Source organism: Ictidomys tridecemlineatus, chromosome 13 (assembly GCF_052094955.1).
Source record: "Ictidomys tridecemlineatus isolate mIctTri1 chromosome 13, mIctTri1.hap1, whole genome shotgun sequence".
NCBI lineage: Eukaryota > Metazoa > Chordata > Mammalia > Rodentia > Sciuridae > Ictidomys > Ictidomys tridecemlineatus.
In genome coordinates, this window is record NC_135489.1 from 46,686,129 (window position 1) to 46,710,622 (window position 24,494).

Consider the following 24,494-nt stretch of genomic DNA (forward strand, 5'->3'; position numbering starts at 1 on the left):
CATACTTTGCATTTTGACCGTTTTCTGAGACTGGCAATATTTGGCCCCATATGCTCTGGTGATGGTAGACAGTGGCAGTGAGCCCCTGATTTATGATGTGTTGATCAGATGTAACCCCATCATTAGTAGAGGAGCATCTGTGGATGTCAGTGGTAAGAGATATTATGAGAAAAAAATGGAGCATCGAGAGACAGGCATTGGTGCAGGGACGGCAGGGTCTCTTACACAGGGTGGTCAGGGAAGTTCTCTTATAAGGTGACATTTGGACAGGGTCTTTCAGAAAGTTAGGGGGAAGGTTCTGCTGATATCTGAGGGAAGAACAATCTAGGTGGAAAGAATAGCCAAGTACAAAAGTCCTGAAGTAGGAATATACTCTATTTGTTCAAGTTTAGCAGAAATGTTGTGGGTTGAGTCAGAGGAAGAAGAAGAGTGACAGGGGATGAACTTGGAGAAACTGGTGGGTCAGCATAGATCAACCATAGAAAGTCTTCTAGCTTTTTCTTTAAGGGATATAGAAAGCCATTGGGGGGGTGGTTGAGCAGAGGGATGACATGACTTGATATAATTTGGAGAAGCACCACTTGGCTGGTAAGTCAAGAACAGACTATAGTGGAGTAAGGGCAAAAGGAATGAGGCTAGTTAGGAGCCTCCACCAGTTCAGACCAGAGATGATGGTGACTTGGGCCAGCATCGTGGTGATGGAGGTGGTGAGAAGTAGTTGGACCCTGGATGCATTTTGAAAGTAGAAACAGGATTTGAAATGCAGTATGAGAGAAAGAGGTGTCTGGGATGACTGTAGTGTTTGTGTTGGGCAACTGGAAAACGGGGGTTGTTATTTTTTGAAAGACAGAAGAGTACAGAAGGAACAAGTTTTGAATAGAATGAAATCAAGAGTTGGTTTTAGGTATGTTAAATTTGAGATGCTTAATAAACATCCAAGTATAGATGACACAAAGTTAGATCCTTAAATCAGGAGAAAGGCTCAGATGGAATATATATATGTATATATATATATATATAATCAGTATGTTGCTACCTGATACACACACACACACACACTCATATATATATATATATATATATATATATAATCAGTATGTTGCTACCTGATACACACACACACACACACACACACACACACACATATATATATATATACACACACACATATGTATATATATATATACACAATAATATGTATATATACATATGTATATATACACACAATAATATGTATATATACATATATACATATACATATATACACACAATAATATGTATATACACACACACACATATATATATATATATATATATATATATATGTATGTGGCTTTAAAGAAACTCATATACATTGAGTTTCTTTAAAGCCACAGGACTAGATGAGATCACTTAGGGCCTAGGCCAATAATTCTTAATCTTAGCTGCATATTAGAATCATTGTGAGAACCCAAAAATGTATAGGTGGCTTGATCCTATAACTAGACCAATTAGGGTATAATTCTGGGGGTCATTCCCAGGCACTGGTAGTTTTAAACAAGCTCTCCAAGTCATTCTTATATAAACCAAGGTTGAAATCACTGACCTACAGAGTGAGTGTTGATGGAGAAAGGAAGAGTCTTGCTTCCTGTTCCCCTAACAGTGTTTGGAGATCAGGAAGTTGGGAGGAACCAGCAAAGGAGACTGAGTAGCAGCCAACAGTGAGGGAGGAGGGGAGTGCTGTGTCCTGGAAGTCAAATGAAAAAAAAAGTTTCCAGAAAGAGAGAGTGATCATCTGTGTAAAATGTTGCTCAGACATTAAGATAGGGACTGAAAAATGATCACTGAATAGGATAATGTGGAGGTCACTTGTGACCTCAGTGGGAGTCACTAGATGCTGTGGGAACAAAACCTGTTTCTATTGTTTTAGAGAGAATGGGAGGACTGGAATTGGAAAGGGTAAACAGAAATAAGGCAGAAGCTAGTGGGGGACTGAAAGGCCTAGGAAGAATATTTTCAGATGAGAGAGATTACGGCATTTTTGAATAGTGACGGAAGGAGGGAGAACAACCTGTGATTCGGAAGAGAAAAGTAGAGTCCTTGTTAAGAGTATCCTTAGGAGTCCTGAGGAATTGGGATCCAGGGCATAAGTGAAGGAGTTGGATTAGTTCAGCCTTTTTGGCAGTAAGAGAAACGTAAAATATGTGAACACAAATGTGGATAAACTAATGAATTTGGTAGTGGGAGTGTGTAGATATTGATTTTATTCTCAGCATTGGAACCTGTGTACTTGGAAGTCTGGGATATACCAGATTAGTAAATTACATAAAATCTTGAGAATCTGAATGTTTGTAGTCTTTGGAGGTATACAAATAGCAAGATCCAAAGAAACAAACAGTAAAAAGGTGCTACATTAATTTAATCAATTATCATATAAATATTTAAAATCTTCATTTGATGATTCTAATTTTTAGAAGAATCCGTATTAAGTGGAAAACACTTAAGCACATTTCTAAATGAAAAAAGCATATTCTTCAATGGTATGAATCATATGCTCTGAATTTAAAAAATACATTTATTTTTTTAAAAACTGAATATGTTCCATCTGGTTGGTGGACTAGGTAACTTTAATTTTCTTCTTTGTACTTATTAGTATATTATTACCCTTATGTAATCATTTTAATATGAAGTTTCTAAGTGTTATACTTAGAAAAAACCAAATTCTATAGAATAGAACTGATTCAAAGCAAAAACACAGAAACAAAATGATTTTTAATTTTTATATTTCAGAGTTGTCACAACAGAAGTATAAAATTATGGAATCTGACTCTAGGTTAGACTAAGATTTACAATGAACTCATGCCTCAAAAGAAATCCACCTGTGGGTTCTACTTTGACTTACTCCTTGAAAATATTTACAGACAAATCTTCCATAAATAAAACTCTGTGATTGCAATTGGGGGTTGATTTTTTTTGTTTATTAATATAAAATGTTCAGTATGTTGCTACCTTTTCCAACCAAAGGTGTGTTCCTGCTTCTTCTTCCTACTATAGTTTTTATATTTTTCTGAGATTCTTTCTTTATCTTCATTTCAGTACAGATTATGGCCCTGATTCTGATCAGTTAGGTCACCATAAATCAGAGAACCAAATTTCTCAATTTCATAATGTTTGTTTAGTAAAATGAAGCTAGCATTATAAACCGACCTCTCCAGGTTATGTTATAAAGGAAAGGAGGACGCATTGAGAGTTATGACCAGCTTGTTGCTGAATGTTACCAAATGTTGGTGGTCTAATGCTGATGATCAATGGACAGTTCTGTCCAGGATAGGATCTAAAGGGAAGTCTAAGAATTTGCCATAGAGAAAACTTGGAAGAACATAAAGATAGAGAGACCTTTAGAAAACTGGGAAACAATACTTACTGGGGATACAACATTCATTAGCACAGGATAAGGACAGAGAGAAGGAAGAATAATGGTGGACTCCAGTAAAATGAATTATGTTGTCCCATGCCTCTTCTGTAGAACCAGAAAGGATTATACATGGCATCACAAATTAAAAAGTTTCAAGTAAGTAGTCGACAGTTATGGCATGGTGCCATTGATCCTTCAAAGATGGCACCTGTAATAAGTCAGAGACCAAAGTCTGGAGACTGACTGGAGCCAATTTGGGGGCAGCATTTTATGAATGACATCAAACAGGACAATAGGACAACTTCAAAGCCTGAATCTAGAATCAGCACGCACCTCTAAGAAAAAAATACAAGTTCAGCTTTGGGATTTTTCATGGAAGTAACTTAGAAAACTCAGCATAAATTTAATGTTGGATACATAGCTACTACATAATGTATTTTGTTATATATACACGTACATATTATAGAATATACTCATACAGAAATCCATTCTGTAAGTTTAGAGGGCTGAACAAAAGGGAAGAGTCTTGGAGATGTTGCTATCTCAGGATAAATATTACTTGGTGAATTTGAGGGCTCAAGAGCAGTGAGCTCTGTACTTAGTGCAGTCATCAAAGTTGATTGTGGTGTATTGCTGCCAACAGGCCTCTCACACCAGCAGGTGCCAGGCACGGAGAGCACCGCTCCCTCAGACATTGACCCCGTGTTGGGGAACACGCTGACGCATTCTGTTTACTCCAGGAACGAACAGGGAGGCTAATGCCCCTCTCCTCAAGGAGCAGCCCACGTACCATAAAGGTTTTATAGCTGTTCAAGATAGACTTCAGGTTCATTCTTTCCAGATTCATTCACAGGGAGGGAGAAGAATAGGGAGGGGATGGTAACAGTAGAGCAATGTTTAACTCAACAGATTCCAATGTCTCAGTGGTGAAGATGATCAAACCCCCACCTCCCCAGCCTGTTGGCTCCACAAACAGAAAACGTCAAGAATGGGCAACCTGCCAGATGTTCCAGCCAGCGGCTGAACTGAAACAGACTTACCCTGGGAAGGGAGGGAGAGAAACACAGCCAAGGAAACCTAAGAAGGAAAAAATGGCAAACTACCCCCAATAACTTTGCTGCTGACCCATCTAAGTGTTTGTTAAGCTGTGAATTAGAATGTGGTTGAAATGTTATGGTTATTACTATTACTATAATTCTAATAGCTAAAATTCATTATGTATCAGACACTGGATTAAGCATGGAAGTGCACTTTCTCATCCGTACCCCTCAATCCTACAAGCTAGGTTCTATTATTATCTCCATTTCGTGGAAGAGGAAACTGAGGTTGAATAGTCTGTTCTTTAATGGAGTAAAGATTTGAAGGTAGATCTGTCAGATGTGATTAAAACTTGAGGCATTGGAGTATCAAAAATCAAAGAACAATGTGCACATTGAAGGTTTAAGTTGCAGGCCCTCAGGATGGAAAGAAGCCAAGTTTTTGGTTATCAAGTACTTTACAAAAATTATTTTGTTTTCCCACAGAGTTGATATCAATTGCCTTGTTTTAAGGTAGAATAGGCATTAAATTTAGGTTTCCCTGGCTACAAAGCTTCTGTTTTCATGAAATCTTTCTGGAAGAAAAGAGGAAATAAATATGAAGCTCCATTTTCAATGAAGGTGACTTTACACCATCCATACTATAGGAGGAGTCAAAGTGACAGACTGTTCAAATCTCATTTTAAGCAGTAGTTTTGACTCCCACTAATGATTACTAATGAGAAATACTGCCTTATTTGAAGTTAACTTTCCTGGAATCTTCTAATCGACAATAAAAATCTCAAAAGAAAGAATACAAAACCTAGTTTGACTTTGTAATTTGCAATTTACAGTGTTTCCAAAGCAGTTTCTTAAACTTTGCAACAGTTGTTCCAGTCCAGTTTTGTGATTTCCAAGTCTCCACTTTTTACAAGGTGGTAAGTCAACAGCAATCCATAAATATTTATTGCACTGTTATTATAGCCGTCACTACCATTTGGGTATCAGGGACTATAACGGGCATTATTTTGTTGATTCTGCAGAACAACACCTTGGAATAGACAGCCTCTTTGGACCAGAGGAAATAAGGCTTCAGGGTATTTTGGTGGCTTGCCAATGGCACAAAGCTAATAAGAAAAAGCTAGGCCTTATCGAGCTTTACCAGTATTCTTCTCCATTATAACTGTTTTTCCTTCGAGACTCAAAGCAAGAAAGCTGGATAGTCAGTCTCTTGATAATTGAGAGCTATAGGGAAAGATAATTTGGTCTCTTTACCTACTTTTACATATACTGAAACAAAGGCAGAGAGGAAGTAATTAATCCACAATTGTTCTTTCAATAGATTCTTATTTGAATTCTCCTCCCCAATATCTAATTCCATAATCCCGATGACTAGTTTCCCTGCAGATATGTTTTGACAACAATTTGATGAAGGAAATACTGCATATTGAAAAAGAGAGATTGAAAAGGAGAAAAGAAGTTCAAGAACAGGAAAGTAGATTCAAATAAGCAAGTGAATCAACAATAAAGAGATTAGACAAAAGATAACTACTTCTACTTTGCACAGGGTAAAATTCTGGGCATAGAGAAATGTGAGAATTGATCAACTGAATGAAAGTGAGACTTCTCTTGGGTACTTCCCTTCCTGAATTGTCCTAAATGGAGCTTCAAAACAGGATACCAAAGTTCTATCCATTTAAATGTGTACTTGGAGATAAAAAAAATCCTAAGAAGTTAATAAATCCCAATTAACTTCCATTGTCCTTATCCTTCCCTAAAGACATACTTTTTAGTGACACATCTACCTCCTAGTCCCCAAGTCCCTGCTCTTCCATTGCCTAAAGTTGAAATACTTTGCCCTTTTGCTCAATACCATTCCAGATACTTGCACTAGTTAAAGTTTTGATAATGGCATATAAAAGGACTTCTTGATCCATGGGCCCATTTTGTCTAGTGGCTGGTTGTTCTAGAGATTGCCATCATCTGTGGATATAAAATGAGGTCCTTCCCTGTTCCTCTGTATCCCAGGTCCCCTAACTGTGTCATCTTTTGTTAAAACCAGCTTCTCAAAAATAACATGAAAACAATCCTGGTTTTTATTCTTGTTAAAATAAAAAAGAACACCACTTTGACGGCATCTTAGTGTCTCAGAATAGGGAGGGCAAAGTGGGAATCTTTATGAGGTTTTTGGAGTCTAGTTTAAGGTAGGCCTTTCAATCTTGGAGCTTGATTGGGATGGGATAGGGATCATGATATAATAGTCTAGGAATGGAGGAGAGTAAGGCAAGGATTTGAGGCTAGGGATTCAAAGAGTCTTGAGATGAGCTAACATTTTTTGCTATCTATTAAAAAGTGAAAACATTTGATGTCCATTTAAATGGCTTTTCCAGAAAGTTTCTAAAATAAGCAATACATTTATTTGTAACTTTTATCTTCTTGGGCAAGAGTTCTTAAAATGCTAAAATCACGTTAATGAACACTGTGGAACAGTACAGTTGTATCGATGTAATTATTAAGTTGTGTGGATATAAATGGGTTTTGCTTCTCAGTATCTCATCCATGGTCATTGTTCAGCCTGAGCTAATGAATCACCAGTCACATTCCTTATGCGTGATATCCATCAATTAACCTATCAAAAAGAGCCAAACACCTGAAACTTACAGTGAGTGAAACACTATTCCCAGATTTAGATGGTCTAAATTTATGATTGTATATATTTAATATTTTTAATAATTAATATTAATAATATTAATACCCTGCCCAATTTGCAGGTAGCAGCCAGACGGTGTCTATGCTGCAAATCCAATACCAGTCATTGGGAGTCACCTTTTCATCATCTTTGGGCTACCTATCTACATAGGGTAGGGAAAAAAAGGATTCTAACATTTTAGCACTGCACATCAAATGTAATCCAGTACCAAGCAACTAAATTTAGAATATTTAGAGAACTGAGTAACTCTACAACAAAAGTGAAGCCATGTGTTTTATTCATGACATCAGTGAAAGTGACTCAATCTCCATAGATATTGCATCTCTTTCCTAGCTTTTTTTCTTTCAACTTCTGTTTGTGCAGGAGTTTGCTTACAAAAGCTCCAGGCTTTATTTCATAGAAATATTATTTAGGATGATGTTGAGAAAAGGCTGGTTAATACCCATTGATGGTGACATTGAGTGTATTGTATGAATTACCTGGAATATTTCGCTGTTTGCCACATTGTGGAGTCTAGAATCAGAAGTGGTATTCCTAGGTGAATGGACTGACCAGCTATAGTTCGTAAGGGGAGAACGGATGAACCCCAGATGGAAGTGATTTCATTGTCATTAAAGCCAGTGACAAGAGTTTAAGTAATAAAAGATTGAGAATGTGAAAACTTTGCTAATTTGGACTTTAAATTCTATTTGTTCCTTGTTCTTTATGCCTTTCCTGACAATTGGGGCTGATATTGACAGTAAGGTGTCTGAATAAGTGGCAGAACTTTGTAAAGGTCTTAAATAATAGTTCCAAGATACTGATTCTCTATCGGTGTGTAGCAAGTTAGCAAAGTAGGAAGTGAAAGGCACCAACACTTATTAACTCACAGTTTCTCTGGATCCTGAGTCTAAACATGGCTTGTCTGAATGCTCTGCTCAAGGGTTCTTAAAGCTGAATCAAGGTATTGGTCAGGCTGCATTCTCAGGTGAAGTTTTAGAGAAGAATCTGTTTCTAAGCTTAATTTGTTGAAAAAAAAATCATTTCCTTATGGTTGCAAAACTGGTTTCAGCTTCCTGATAGCTGTTGGCTGGAGGTTGCCTTCTGTTCCTGGCAGCTTCCTGTAGATCCTGGAGGCTTTCCTTAGTTCCTCACCGCAGGGGCTTTCCTAACACAGCTGCTTACTTCAATAAGCCAGGAAGGAGAGTCTTTGAGCAGGTCTAACGAGGTGAGTCATTATGATACATCATGGGAATGACATCCTATCACCTTGTTGTATTGGTTAGAAGTAAGTCTCAGGTCTTTACCACAGTCAATGGGAAAAGATTATATAAAGAAATAAACTCCAAGAAATGGAGCTTGTTGGAGCCAAATTATCGTCCATCCAATATACCCAATAAAATGGGTGCTCTTGTTTCTAGAAAAATGAATTGGAATTCCCTAAATTGGCAGCATAGCATCAAGTAATTTTAATTTGTAATTTTTAGAGCCATAGTTCTTCAGGAAGGAAAGGATTCAACCCATCCCAAGAATTAGAAGAAAAAAAATGTCCTTGTGGTGGCACATAACAGTAATCCTAGTGACTCAAGGAGGCTGAGGCAGGAGTATTGCAAGTTCAAGGTCAGCCTCAACAACTGACCAAGTCCCTAAGCCATTTAGTGAGACCCTGTCTCAAAATAAAAAACAAAAAGTTCTGGGACATGACTTGGTGGTTAAGTATCCCTGGGTTCAATCCCTAGTATCAAACAAACCAAAGCAAACCAAACCAACAAACCAAAAACAACAACAACAACAGAATCCAACCAAACCGTATTAGTAAAAAAAAAAAAAAAAAACCCACAAAAGGATATACTACAAACCCACTGCAAGGTTTGATAGATGAGATTCATTTGGAGGTATTCAAAGTTTCCCTGAGACTTGGTCTCTTTACAATCTTATCAGGATGATATGTGCATTGGAGACGCCCTCAGAAATTTTAGTAGTTTTCCAACCAGTGAGTTTAGTAGTTAGTTTGTCCTTGCCAATTTGCCTTTGCAGTGGTGGATAATTTCACATAAAATTTTTTGCAAGATTCCATTTGAGGTTCTCAAGTATACCTAATCAGCCATTCTTAGACGATCAGAGACTCTCCCCCATGTAGTTTTTCTTCTGAATTTTCCCCAGCACCACTTTTCTTGCTCTAGTGCCAATCACTAGCATTCTATAAAAGTCTCTCTGAATTTCCCCAACAATGTAATCTCTTGGATTATCATCCGGGTGGGCATTTAGTGAATACTACCTCTCTGGTGTACAGAGCTGCAGGTATCACCATTTATATAAGCACCTGCTTTTATCATAGCCATCTCTTTAGAAAGCAGTAGAACATATAAAATTTCTTTAATTTTGCCGACCAACCTAAATTGCGTTCCTTCTGGTGTCAGAAACCCTTGTCTATAAAACATTCCTAAAGTATGGACTACTTTCCAGAATATACATATCTCCTATCAGTGGAAATTATCCTTTTATCTCTAGCTAACTGAAAAGTACTGAGGTATCCAATAAATTCTTCCATTTGGAAGATTTTGCTTGTGGTAAGGGGCAGTATTTTTACCTGATATGTTGCTGCATCAGTCTTAAGATATGACCCATCCACAAATAAGGTTAAGTCTGGATTTTCTAAAGGGATTCCAAGTAAATCTATGTGTGGCATAGATAATTTGTGAGCAGAAGTTGAACAGGATGAATTTCTTCTGTTTTAGGTAATCGAAGAAAAGCATCACGATTTTTAAAGTCCTACAACAATGAATGAAAATATGTGAAGGAAATAATAGGATTTCATACAAGGTAAGTCTTCTTGCTGCGTAGTATATTCTTTCAATGAGTAGCAAAGACTGTGTAGTTTGAGGAACTGTCAAATTTAAAGGAGACTAAAACTAAGTTGGCAGATACCTCCGCTGGTTTAGCTTCTGTGGCTATTGACAAGGTAGGCAGGCTGTTGCCAGAATACCAAGGCCATGTTCCAATCTCTCAGTTATAAATAGGTAGAAAGAATGAGAGGCTGTTGGAGAGCTGATCATTCACAAAAGACCTGTTCATGTTTAGTTTTCCAATGAAGTGACTTGGTTGCTTAGAACTTTTTAAAGTTGAATGGTGAAGGGACAATTGGAAGAGTCAAGAACCCAGTGCACTTGGGGCACTGAGACTGAAGGATTCTCTTCATTATCTCTGGTCTTGCGAAGTTTTGAGTGACTGATAGCTGGTTAGGAGTAAGGAATTTACTTCCCTGGAACATGATCAAGTCATGATTTTTACTTTTTCTGTCAAGGGCCAGATAATAAATATCTTAGACTTTGTGAGCACAGGCTTATCTGTCACAAATATTCAAGTCATTTGTCATTGTGTTCATTTAACCACAGACAATACACGAATGAATGATTATAGAATATAAGTATTCAAATAAAATTATATTCACAAAAGTAGGCAGCAAGCAGGATTGGTTAGTGGTTGTAGTCTGCCAATATCTGTTCTGGGTAATGGAGCTCCTTTGACATTTTTGCCTTGACTGGGTTGAAACAGTATGTAGACAGACAGAGTCAGTCTTAGCGTTTACCTCACTTTAAAACACAACCAAGGACTGGGGTTGTGGCTTAGTGGTAGAACACTCACCTAGAACACGTGAGGCACTGGGATTGATCCTTAGCACCACATAAAAATGAAATAAAGGTATTGTGTCTATATATATATATATTTTTCTCTAAACACAACCAAAAGTCATTCACATATTACACAAGGGTAGAATCACAGGGAAATCTAAGGTCCTTGTGGTCCTGGTTGAGGATTTATGAAAACCAGGAGGCCTCAGGATATCTCTGAGATTTCAAGTCCAGATTGTTGATTTTTCCCAGAGAAGGCAAACAAGTATTGACTATTTTGACCCAAAAGGGCACTAGCAAATGCAAAACACAGATCTACCATTGTATAATATGTAATCTCAGGAGGCACCTAATGCAAGCTAGTATTGAGATGGTGTACTAGGGAAGCCCTGAATGGACATCTTATTCATGGTCCTGAGGTCCTGATGAATCTATATTCTTGCCCATTAGGGTTTTTGACAGGAGGGAGAGGAGAGGTACAAGGGTATGATGGGTCCTTTCTCTATTATGTTTTTTACAATCTCTTTTGGCCTTTCTTTAGCCTCTATTTTAAGAAGATTTTGTGAAAATTTTGGGAGAAATGGGTTAATATGGATCATGAAATGGGTTAAATGGGCTGTGGTAGTGAGAAGGCTAGATTTGATTTTGATGGACTTTCAAAACTGCCAAGTACTGGATCCCTGAAAACACCCACAAGATAACTTATAAATAAGATAACCCAGTTTTCTTCAACCCAGTTCAAAGAAGCACTTCCTTGCCAAAGTTTTTGTAGTGTTTTTTCCAGAAAAGTTGAAATTTGTGTAAATATTTGGAATCTAGTTTAAGGTGGGTCTCGCAATATGCAGGTTTGATTAGGATTAGATATCATGTCATGATTTAATAATATAGGACTATAAGATGGTTTCCTTAGGACTGGTGAATATAGAATAATGAGATTTTTTTTTTCTAGTATCAGGGATTGAACTCAGGGGCACTGAACCACTAAGATATATCCACAGTCCTTTTATGTTTTATTTTGAGACAGGGTCTTGCTAAGTTGACCTTGCTAAGTTGCTGAGACTGGCTTTGAACTTGTGATGCTCCTGCTTCAGCCTCCCAAGCTGCTAGGGTTACAGGCATGTACCACCATGCCTGGCAAAAGGAGCTTTTACTATGAGGAAATTCAACATATTTTGAGAAGTAAATTGTCATTTGAGACCATCTGAGATAATTGAGCAATTTGATGATGATCACTTGAATAATATAATTGGTATGAAGTTGATCACTGGGCTCTTCTTACCAATTTATCTGAGCCCAGGGAGACAGAATATTTATTACTTATAGGCATCAAGGGACACAGAGAACTAGAAGTCATGTGAAACACATTTATTACTTATAGGCATCAAGGGACACAGAGAACTAGGAGTCATCTAGAGCCAATAACCTGAGGCTTGGGAAAGCCTTCTGGGGTAGATTGACTCTTGACTGTGCATGCCTCACTTGTACACTAAGGGACCCAGAAAGTAGCCACTCTGGACTTTCTACCTGGGGAAACATTACTCACTGGACTAAACCATTGAAGGACATCCTTTTCCCATGAGGAACTGGAACAGAGCCTGGCTACTCTGGCCAGTCCCTCCCTATGTCAGGATGCTTTGTCCCCAGCACACTATATAGTTATTCTTAAGGACTGCAAGTGAGAAAGTGGGGAGGGCTGGGTCATCCCAAGCCCACTCAAAGCCTGTAGTCATTTGAGTGTTTATCTTCCAAGGCAAGAGTTTCCTGGAATAATAAGGTCATTTTGATGAAGACAGTGGAATAGCAAGACAATGTTAACATAATCAGCGAGCTGTGTGGGTGTAGATGGTTTCTGTTTTCATTTTTCATGCCTAAGTTCCTGGCTTGGTTTCCTGTCTGCTATCCTTGTCATTACAGGACTTGGGTACTACCAGGCTGCTAGGACTCTCTCCCATCTTTTACTCTTTGTAGTTGGCTCTCCATAGTTTTCCACAGAACCGCACTCCCCACCTTCCACTTGGCTCCATCCATAATCCAATTATTTGCTGTAACTTTGTCTATTCCTCTTGGCTGCATTTTCTTGTCTTTGACCACCTGAGTACAAAAACTTTTGCCAAAACCTCTGCTTGTAGCCAACCTTCTTCCAAATTCTCTTCATGGTATAATGGATTTGAGTCTTGACTCTGTCAGTTACCAGCTGCACTGTAACTTCCCTCCTGTCTCATTCTTCCTTTTTTTTTTTTTTTTTTTGCTCAGGGTGGGGCCTTCCATGATTTTTTGACTCATCCAATAGATGTGTCTGGTTTCTGACTCAAGGCCATCTCAAACTTGGTCTGCCTTGTCCCCAACAGAGATTTTGTATAGAAACCAATGTTCTGGGCAAAACCTAAGCTATAGGAAACCTAATGTTGGTTGGCCAGGTATAGTGGCCCATGCCTATAATCCTAGCTCTCAGGAAGCTGAGGCAGGAGAATCACAAGTTTGAGGCCAGCCTGGGCAGCTGAGACCCTGTCACAAAATAAAACAGTAAAAAAGGGGCTACAGATGTACCTCAGTGGTAGATGACTTGAGCATGCTGGAGGCCCTGGTTTCCATCCCAAGTACTAGAAAAAAAAATCCAATGTTGTTTTTTTAAATCTTACTACGTCACTACCTATTAAGTCTGCTCACTTCAGATTCTTTGTTTTTTCCCTGGGAAATCCTGTCTCCCCTTTCTAAGCTAAAACTCCCTAGTGGTAGTCATTAGTTGGAGATGAAAACAGCATGTTTTCACTAGGATGCACTCTTCAAAGAACCTTAGAAATACTGGCAGTATAAAAACCAATGTTCCAAAAGGGAAAATGCACACCTGTTTTATATTTCATGCATGGGATAACTTTTTTTTTTTTAAACTTGTCTTCATGGACTTCACCAACATGAAAACATTTTATTTTGTTGTATTTTCATTTTGACAAATCAAGGCTTCAGTTTGTCAAATATTCACTTTTTCTGACTTATGGGATGGATGGAGGAGAGCCAACACAATAACTAGATCAGAATTGTTAAATTCATAGGTAGAACTTGCATGATTATGAAGAGGGGTCTTCAATGTGCTCTTGAGGATCTTCCTGTTTATTATCCCCTCTGGGTACTTCCATTAGAATCTGTTTTTTGGAAATATTGTAAACTCATCTATATCCAGGTGCTCATGGAAGATACTAAGTGATAATATATTGTGGTCATTTGCATCATAGCAAATATTTATTGTTATAAATATTTATTATTATTATGAGGTTATTTCCTCTTTTATGATGCAGAAAAGCCTAACTAACTCCTTATTTATCACAGGGAGAAGCTGTAGTGCAGTTTAGGCAGCACACATTAACTCCCATAAATTCACATTAACTCCATCCTGACAGGAAATAAAACCTGCTTTCTGTCATAAAGGGAGATTTTGAGTTGAACCGGTAATTTGAGTCTTGCTGCAAGGCTCTAAATAGCATATGATGATCAGTGAGAAAAGGAAAACTATTATGAAATAAATACTTGGCTAGACCACAGCAAGCACTTTGGCAAGTGCTTTTTCAGAATGTTGTATCAATTCTTCCTTCACCCACAGGAGTGGCAAGAAGCAGATGCAAATAACCACAATATATCATCACTTAGTATCTTCCATGAGCACCTGGTTGTAGATGAGTTTACAATGTTTCTTAAAAGCAGATTCTAATAGAAGTACCCAGAGTGGATAATGAAACAGAAAGATCCTCAAGAGCACATTGAAGACCCTTCTTCATAATCATGTAAGCCCTACCTATGAATTTAACAATTCTGATCTAGTTACTGTGTTGGCTCTCCTCTATCCATCCCATAGGTCAGAAAAGGTGAATATTTGACAAGCTGAAGCCTTGATTTGTCAAAATGAAAACAGAACAAAACAAACTGTTTTCATATTGGTAAATTCCATGTAGAAAAGTTTTAAAAGGAAGGTATTATAAATTCCATTTATGTATCGACGTGAAATATATTAGAATCAATGCTGCTTTTGAAATCCAAGTTTCCCTATTCTTAATTCCCTGACATTAATTATCTGTGTGACCTTGAATGTATCAATGTTACCTCACTAAATCTCACTTAATCCCATAGGCTAACTTTTTAATTCAAATTTGACCTGATAGGAGGGTAGTGCTATAATTCAGGTGAGAGATGTTAATGATTGAACTAGGATAGTGCAGGAAGACAGAGACAGATCACGAGAATCACCATTTTAAACAAGTTTCTCAAGCAATTTTTGTGCTTGCTAAAGCTTGAACTCCTGTATGTATTTAAGCTCTGTTTGTTAAGAATTCAAATATTCAGGCTTTTCCATCTACTCATAGAATAATACTTTTTATCTGTATGAAATAGAAAAGCCTCTTTTTTTGTATTTAATGTTATTTGCTTGAAATTCTCTATTGTATGAGAATAAAACTTTTACATCTGTTTCTTCTTGGTTAACATTAGCTTGCTATAACTTTCCTATAATGTTTTTAATATATACTTCTATGTCTATAGTAGGCTCCCCTTAGCCATGAATTTGCTTTCTGTGGTTTCATTTACCTGTCATCAAGTGTAACCTGAAATTATTAAGTGGAAAGTTGTAGAAATAAATAATTCTTAGGTTTTAAATTGTATGCCATTCTGAGTAGTGTGATGAAATCTTGTGCTGAGTACTCTATTCCACGGGGCACATGAATCATTTTTGTCCAGTATATCCACACTGTATATGCTACCCTCCCATTATTCATTAGTGGTCATTTTAGTAATCAGATTGACTATTGTAGTATTGCAGTACCTGTGTTCAGGTAACCCTTATTTTACTTAACTGATGGACCCAAAGCATAAGAGTAATAATTCTTGGCAATTCACATATGCCAAAGAGAAGCCATAAATGCTTCCTTTAAGTGAAAAGGTGAAAAGTACAATAAAATATTTTGAGAAAGAGGGAAAGAGGCCACATAATTTTTATTACAGTATATTATTTAACTTTTCCTATTTTATTATATTGTGGTTTACTTCTTATTATACCTAATTTATAAATTAAACTCCGTCATAAGTATGAATGTCTAGTAAAAAGCATACTATATAAAGGGTTCAGCACTATCTGTGGTTTCAGGTACTGTGACTTAGAATATAACCCCTACAGAAAAAAAGGGGAATTACTATATCATATCATGTCTGAAGTATAACTGGATTTTATCCTCCCATGATCTGATTGAAAATTTTAACATGCACAGTTCTTGTGATTAATGATACAGTGGGTTTGTTAACATCTTATTTTATTGTTTCATCTTGCATACCATCTTCACTTTTCCCATTCTCCTTTTCCTTCCCCTTTTCTCTATCCCTTTATTCCTTATTATTTCCTTTTCCTTTCTGATCATATTTTATTTATTCTAATTCCCTTCTTCTATTGGCTTGGAAACCAAATATCCTATACCTATTGTAGAAATTTCACTTAAATTTTAATGTACCTCATTAAATTTATCTTATTATCTAGGTATCTGGAATCATTTAGTTTTTATGTTAGCCTGTTTCTATCTTTCCTGCACTGGGACAAGAAATTGAGCAAGCTTTCAGTGCTCTCTGTTTCTTCCAGTCTGACCAACCCTTTATGTGGATATTGTGATGGTTAATTTTATGTGTTAACCTAAAGAATAAATTTGCTTCCTGTTTGAATTGGGAAATCCATCTTCTCTTGCCTTCAGACATTGGCACTTTTTGTTCTTGGGCCCTTTGGACTCGGACTGGAGCTTACACCATTGGCACCTCTTGTCTTCAGCCCTCTGAACTTAGACTGGATTACACGCTGGCTTTTCTGGTTCTCCAGCTTGCAGAGAGCAGACTATAGGACTTTTCATCCTCCATAATTGTGTGATCCAGTTCCTATAATGAATCTCCTTTTGTATATTGGTTTCATTCCTCTGGAAAACCCTAATATTATCTATGTTATATATTATTATATAAGTTACATACAGATATTTTCTGGATTTTTACTTACAGATTATTATTAATTTTGTGGATCAAAATTGTCTTAGATAATTATAAAATATACTTATTCATTTACTCACAACTTTTCAATATCTATTGTATTTTGTAATACTTTTTGATTTTAAGAATATGTGTGATAGTTTTTTGAGTATTTACATGCCTATACATTTTTTATTTTGCACTTGCACTTCAATTCTAATTAACTGAATATGAGAATTCTAGAGTCAAATTTCCTTTAAAACTTTTGAAAATGATATTTTTATAAGAACTACTCTTGAGGACCCAACATGGCGGCCGGTGAGGAGGCAGCACTTTCAATACCTCCACAGTAATGGGATCAGAGAGATCCATTAATACGCCTAGATTCTACCTGCTGAGAAACTTCTAGCAAAATTCCGCTGAAAGGAGACCTGCCGGGAATTAGTAAGCTTATTGGAGGTGTCAGTTTGTTCCAGACGAGTGAATCTCGGCCACTCGGCGCAGGGGTCCAGTCCCGCCGGCCACCGCTGAACAGCCTTTGCCCACCCGTTGCGGCGAAGGTTCGAATGGCTGCTGCCTGCCAGGCTCTGCAAACAGCCCCCAGCAGCCCTGCACTGTGAACGGCCCCGCCCAACCTGTGAACAGCCCCACCCGCCCGGCTCAGGAGGCAACGTAAAGGGACTCCAACCAAGCCTTTATGAAATAACGAACTGGGAGCTAAAACCAGAGATTGAGTCAGACCAGAGACAAGCCAGTCCCACCCCTCCCTTCGGATACTCCGGCAAGGAGCCCAGGGGCCCAGCATAGCAGAGAGGGGAAGTCACCAGAGTTCGGCCAACAAGATTCCTTCCCAGCGGAATCTACTTTAGCAGGTGTGTGACTCCCACCCACACCAGATACAAACAACCGGGAAACCATAATAGACCAACTCCAAGACATATAATTATGAATATGACCAACATACAGAACAAGGAGAGAATATTAAAAGCTACGAGAGAAAGGAGGCAGATTACATTCAGAGGTAAACCAATTAGGTTAACGACTGATTTTTCATCACAGACTTTGAAATCGAGAAGATCCTGGAACAATGTATTTCAAACGCTGAAAAATAAGGGATTCCAACCAAGAATACTGTATCCAGCAAAATTAAGCTTCAGATTTGACAATGAAATTAAAATCTTTCACGATAAACAAAAGCTAAAAGAATTCACAGCCAGAAAACCAGCACTGCAAAGCATTTTGAACAAAATACTACAAGAAGAGGAATTGAAATTAGTGCTCAAAACCAACAGCGAGAGGTATCTCAGTAAAGGGGGAGGAAAATAACCAAAAAGCAAAAACTAGCCAAACTAAAATAAATAAATAAATAAACATGACTAGAAGTACAAATCATATTTCAATTGTAACATTAAATGTTAATGGCCTAAACTCACCAATCAAGAGACATAAGCTAGTAACCTGGATCAAAAAAACGAATCCAACAATATGCTGCTTTCAGGAGACTCATATGATAGGAAAAGACATACACAGGCTGAAGGTGAAAGGTTGGGAAAAATTATACCACTCACATGGCCCTCGGAAGCAAGCAGGAGTGGCCATACTCATATCGAATAAAATCAACTTCAAACCTAAGTTAATCAAAAGGGATAAAGAAGGACACTATATACTGTTAAAAGGAACCATCCACCAACAAGAGATAACAATTATCAATTTGTATGCACCAAACAATGGTGCGGCAACGTTCATAAAACAAACTCTCCTCAAGTTCAAGAGTCAAATAGACCACAACACAATAATTATGGGTGACTTCAACACATCGCTCTCACCATTAGACAGATCCTCCAGACAAAAGCTGAATAAAGAAACTATAAAACTCAATAACACAATCAATAACCTAGACTTAACCGACATATATAGATTATATCAACCATCATCAAGTGGATACACGTTTTTCTCAGCAGCACATGGATCTTACTCAAAGATAGATCATATATTATGCCATAGGGCAACTCTTATTAAATATAAAGGTGTGGAGATAATACCATGCACCATATCTGATCATAATGGAATGAAACTGGAAATCAATGATAAAAGAAGGAAGGAAAAATCCTGCATCACATGGAAAATAAACAATATGTTACTGAATGATCAATGGGTTACAGAAGACATAAAGGAGGAAATCAAAAAATTCTTAGAGATAAATGACAAAACAGACACAACACACTGGAATCTATGGGACACAATGAAAGCAGTTTTAAGAGGGAAATTCATTTCCTGGAGTTCATTCCTCAAAAAAAAGAAAAAACCAACAAATAAATGAACTCACACTACATCTCAAAACCCTAGAAAAGGAAGAGCAAAACAACAGCAAATCTAAAAGAAGACAAGAAATAATTAAAATCAGAGCAGAAATCAACTAAATTGAAACAAAAAAAAAAACTATTGAAAAAATTGATAAAACTAAAAGTTGGTTCTTTGAAAAAATAAATAAGATCAACAGACCCTTAGCCATGCTAACGAAGAGAAGAAGAGAGAAAACTCAAATTACTAACATACGGGATGAAAAAGGCAATATCACAATAGACACTACAGAAATACAGAAGATAATTAGAAAGTATTTTGAAAACCTATATTCTAATAAAATAGAAGACAGTGAAGATATCGATAAATTTCTTAAGTCATATGATCTGCCCAGATTGAGTCAGGAAGACACACACAATTTAAACAGACCAATAACAAAGGAAGAAATAAAAGAAGCCATCAAAAGACTACCAACCAAAAAAAGCCCTGGACTGGATGGGTATACAGCGGAGTTTTACAAAACCTTCAAAGAAGAATTAATACCAATACTTTTCAAGCTTTTTCAAGAAATAGAAAAAGAAGGAGCTCTTCCAAACTCATTCTATGAGGACAACATCACCCTGATCCCAAAACCAGACAAAGACACTGCAAAGAAAGAAAAAAACTACAGACCAATATCTCTAATGAACATAGATGCAAAAATTCTCAATAAAATCCTGGCGAATCGAATACAAAAGCATATCAAAAAAATTGTGCACCATGATCAAGTAGGATTCATCCCTGGGATGCAAGGCTGGTTCAATATACGGAAATCAATAAATGTTATTCACCACATCAATAGACTTAAGGATAAGAACCATATGATCGTCTAGATAGATGCAGAAAAAGCATTCGACAAAGTTCAGCATCCCTTTATGTTTAAAACACTAGAAAAACTAGGGATAACAGGAACTTACCTCAACATTGTAAAAGCTATATATGCTAAGCCTCAGGCTAGCATCATTCTAAATGGCGAAAAACTGAAGGCATTCCCTCTAAAATCTGGAACAAGACAGGGATGCCCTCTATCACCACTTCTATTCAATTTAGTCCTTGAAATACTAGCCAGAGCAATTAGATAGACAAAAGAAATTAAAGGCATAAAAATAGGAAAAGAAGAACTTAAAATATCACTATTTGCGGATGACATGATCCTATACCTATAAGACCCAAAAGGGTCTACAAAGAAACTACTAGAACTAATAAATGAATTCAGCAAAGTGGCGGGATATGAAATCAACATGCATAAATCAAAGGCATTCCTGTATATCAGCAACAAAACTTCTGAAATGGAAATGAGGAAAACCACCCCATTCACAATATCCTCAAAAAAATAATAAAATACTTGGGAATTAACCTAACAAAAGAGGTGAAAGATTTATACAATGAAAACTACAGAACCCTAAAGAGAGAGATACAAGATCTTAGAAGATGGAAAAATGTACCCTGTTCATGGATAGGCAGAACCAACATCATCAAAATGGCGATATTACCCAAAGTTCTCTACAGGTTCAACGCAATGCCAATCAAAATCCCAATAGCATTTCTTGTAGAAATAGATAAAGCTATCATGAAATTCATATGGAAAAACAAAAGACCCAGAATAGCAAAAGCAATTCTAAGCAGGAAGTGTGAATCTGGAGGTATAGCGATACCAGAGTTCAAACGGTACTACAAAGCAATAGTAACAAAATCAGCGTGGTACTGGTACCAAAGCAGGCAGGTTGACCAATGGTAGAGAACAGAGGACACAGAGACCAATCCACAAAATTACAACTTTCTTATATTTGATAAAGGGTCTAAAAGCATGCAATGGAGGAAGGATAGCATCTTCAACAAATGGTGCTAGGAAAACTGGAAATCCATATGCAACAAAATGAAGCTGAACCCCTTCCTCTCGCCATGCACAAAAGTTAACTCAAAATGGATCAAAGAGCTTGATATCAAATCAGAGACACTGTGTCTGATAGAAGAAAAAGTTGGCTCTGATCTACATATTGTGGGTTCGGGCTCCAAATTCCTTAATAGGACGCCCATAGCCCAAGAGTTAAATACAAGAATAAACAAATGGGACTTACTTAAACCAAAATGTTTTTCTCAGCAAGAGAAACAATAAGAGAGGTAAATAGGGAACCTACATCCTGGGAACAAATTTTTACTCCTCACACTTCAGATAGAGCCCTAATATCCAGAGTATACAAAGAACTCAAAAAATTAAACAATAAGATAACAAATAACCCAATCAACAAATGGGCCAAGGACCTGAACAGACACTTCTCAGAGGAGGACATACAATCAATCAACAAGTACATGAAAAAATGCTCACCATCTCTAGCAATCAGAGAAATGCAAATCAAAACCACCCTAAGATACCATCTCACTCCAGTAAGAGTGGCAGCCATTATGAAGTCAAACAACAACAAGTGCTGGCGAGGATGTGGGGAAAAGGGCACTCTTGTACATTGTTGTTGGGACTGTAAATTGGTGCGGCCAATTTGGAAAGCAGTATGGAGATTCCTGGGAAAGCTGGGAATGGAACCACCATTTGACCCAGCTATTGCCCTTCTCGGACTATTCCCTGAGGACCTTAAAAGAGCATACTATAGGGATACTGCCACATCAATGATCATAGCAGCACAATTCACAATAGCTAGACTCTGGAATCAACTTAGATGCCCTTCAATAGATGAATGGATAAAAAAATGTGGCATTTATACACAATGGAGTATTACACAGCACTTAAAAACGATAAAATCATGGAATTTGCAGGGAAATGGATGGCTAGGTGAAGCTAGCCAATCCTTAAACAACAAATGCCAAATGTCTTCTTTGATATAAGAAGAGCAACTAAGAACAGAGCAGGGAGGAAGAGCATGAGGAAAAGACTAACATTAAACAGAGACGAGTGGTGGGAGGGAAAGGGAGAGAGAAGAGAAACTGTATGGAAATGGAAGGAGACCCTCATTGTTACACAAAATTACATATAAGAGATGGTGAGGGGAAAGGGGGAAAAAAGGGAGAGAATTGAATAATAGCAGATGGGGTAGAGAGGGAAGATGGGAGGGAAGGGGAGGGGGGATAGTAGGGGACAGGAAAGGTAGCAGAATACAACAGTCACTAATATAGCATTATGTAAAAATGTGGATGTGTAACCAATGTGATTCTGCAACTTGTATTTGGGGTAAAAATGGGAGTTCATAACCCACTTGAATCAAATGTATGAAAGATGATATGTCATGAGCTATGTAATGTTTTGAACAACCAATTAAAAAAAAGAACTACTCTTATAATAACAAGATAAGGTAAACACATAACAAAAATATAGTAAGAGTATAACTACCTGGAATTTAAGAACTGTTCTTTTAGTTAACTGTGGTGAGCCGTTCCTGCGGACTGTGGTTGCCATTACATGATGGCGCTGGCTCCGTTGTGGTCTGTGAAGGACAACTCCATATCAAAGAGAGTTGGCGTGTTCCCAGCTCCTTATCAGAGAAAGTTGGCGTGTCATTTTCTAGCACCCTGTGAGAAGGGTACACGTGGCAGCTTTGCATTGGGGTTCGCGGTGCTTTATTAAGGGTGGGAGGGGCATCCGAGGGAGAGTAGAAGAATTATTAGAAGAATATCAAGGGCCTGAATAAACTGCTGAAAGAAGATTCCTGAGTCGCGTCTTCCTTGCGGGCAAGGGGGGTCGCGACAGTTAACCATTGGAGTAAAGTAATCAAAACTGAAATTCTAAACTAAGTAAGACATAAGAGAAAATTTAATAGCAGAATCCATGCTGCACAAATAAAGCTCAACTCAGAAAAAAAATCTACAGTCTTAATTATTAACAAAATAAGACTGCAAACAGAGAGGGGACATGACAGCTGAATTCAATTTGGAAAAGGTGGGCAGCAGAAATATATTTAAATCATCATCTTTATTGATGCTAACACTTTCACTGGTGATTTTAATATTTAAAACTTTGAATAATTTGAAATTTATTCTGGTTGAAAGTATCAGGATGGATCTTACTCCATTTCCCTCCACAAATATCTAACTGGTAGCCTCAATAATATTTATTACATAATCCACATTTCCCTCCTTGAATAAAATTCCACTTTAATTATAGAATGAATCCTTAATGAACTTTGGTTTATTTTTGCACCATCTCATTCAGTTTTAATCAGTCGAATATAACATCTTGGTACAGTTTCCTGGCTGTTTCAATTATTATAGTTTTTCGGTGCATTTTGATAACTGGTAGATTAAGATGACAAGGGCACCATTTTTTTATTGGCTCTTTGTTATTTCTATCATATTTTAGGTACATTATTTTTTTCAAGTTATAGAAAATAACCAATTGAGAATTTGAATGAAATTGATTATACAATTAAATTAAGAATTAACATCTATTATGTCGTTCTGTCCCAAGAACAAGGCTTCAATTCCCATTTTAAAAACTTCAGACTTCTGGTTTCTGCTGAAATATGCGAAGAGTTTGGATATTAAAACTTCAATCCCAGCAACAACAACAAAAGCTGAACAAACTAAAGATCAACAACTCATCTTAGATGCAGAAGAGAATGAAGGTCAAGGGAAAAACCAATTCCTCAAAAACTGGAAGATAAAAGAGGACAGAGAATCCCAGATTACTGTGACAGAAACTTCTGGAGCTAGGAACTTAAACTGTAATATTGAACTGCCTGGAAGCCAAATGTAGACTAGTTTGAGAGTTGGAAGCTTATTGGACACCCAGGTGAATGTACACACACACACACACACACACACACACACACACACAATCACACAATCACACCTTTCCATGAGTTTTACTTTCAGAAAGTGCACTAGATTTTCTTTTATAGTGAGTACATTTCTTCTCTGCTAGAGACCCAAAAGACTGAAGGAAAGGACACAGTCTTTTTTATATACCTCTTCACTCTGTTCCTAGTCGACTTCAGAAGAAAGAGCGTGTGCATATGAGTGTCTGTTGGTTGGTTGTTTCAAATGCCATTTTCCTACTTGTTCATCCTTCATTGACTGCACTAATAGATGAGAAATAGAGGTGTACCCAGTTTTATTTGATTATATAATGCTTTATATAGTGTTCGAAGATGACAGACCTAAACTTACAAAGGGAATCTTTCTGGTTGATTATGGTGTTTAATTGGGAGAAAATCTGCTTGACCCACAGTAAAAACTTTCACAATAAAAAAAGGGCAGTTTCTACTTTCCACAAACAGAAGTGTTTCAAATGAGAACCCAGGGTGGAGAACCCAGTGTTTTGTAAGAAAGCTTCAGGGAAGTGGACTTCAAGGGAAATACACAGAAGTTGGAGATAAAATCAAAAATTGGATGCTAACGAGACACAGAATGATAAGGAATATATATAATTACACAGTGGGTCAAACACATGAGATAGAAAAAGTCACTATGTATACTAGACATTAGTTTAAGAA

General features: G+C 37.3%; 1 protein-coding gene across 10 annotated transcripts in view; it reads left to right on the top strand.

Annotated features, from left to right (window-relative positions):
- LOC144369840 (uncharacterized) overlaps nucleotides 1–24,494 on the top strand; it is a 188,005-nt gene that overhangs the window by 56,330 nt on the left and 107,181 nt on the right. For 9 of the 10 annotated variants that reach the window (XR_013429644.1, XR_013429645.1, XR_013429640.1 and 6 more), the window contains one exon: nucleotides 9,838–9,922. Coding sequence is in view for 3 of the 10 variants with exons in the window: in XM_078030278.1 (XP_077886404.1) it covers nucleotides 9,838–9,887 (50 nt within the window). In the remaining 7 variants the exon portion in view is untranslated. Of the gene's footprint in view, nucleotides 1–9,837; nucleotides 9,923–16,451; nucleotides 22,707–24,494 lie in introns of those variants that run through there. The other variant, XM_078030277.1, reaches the window with a different exon arrangement.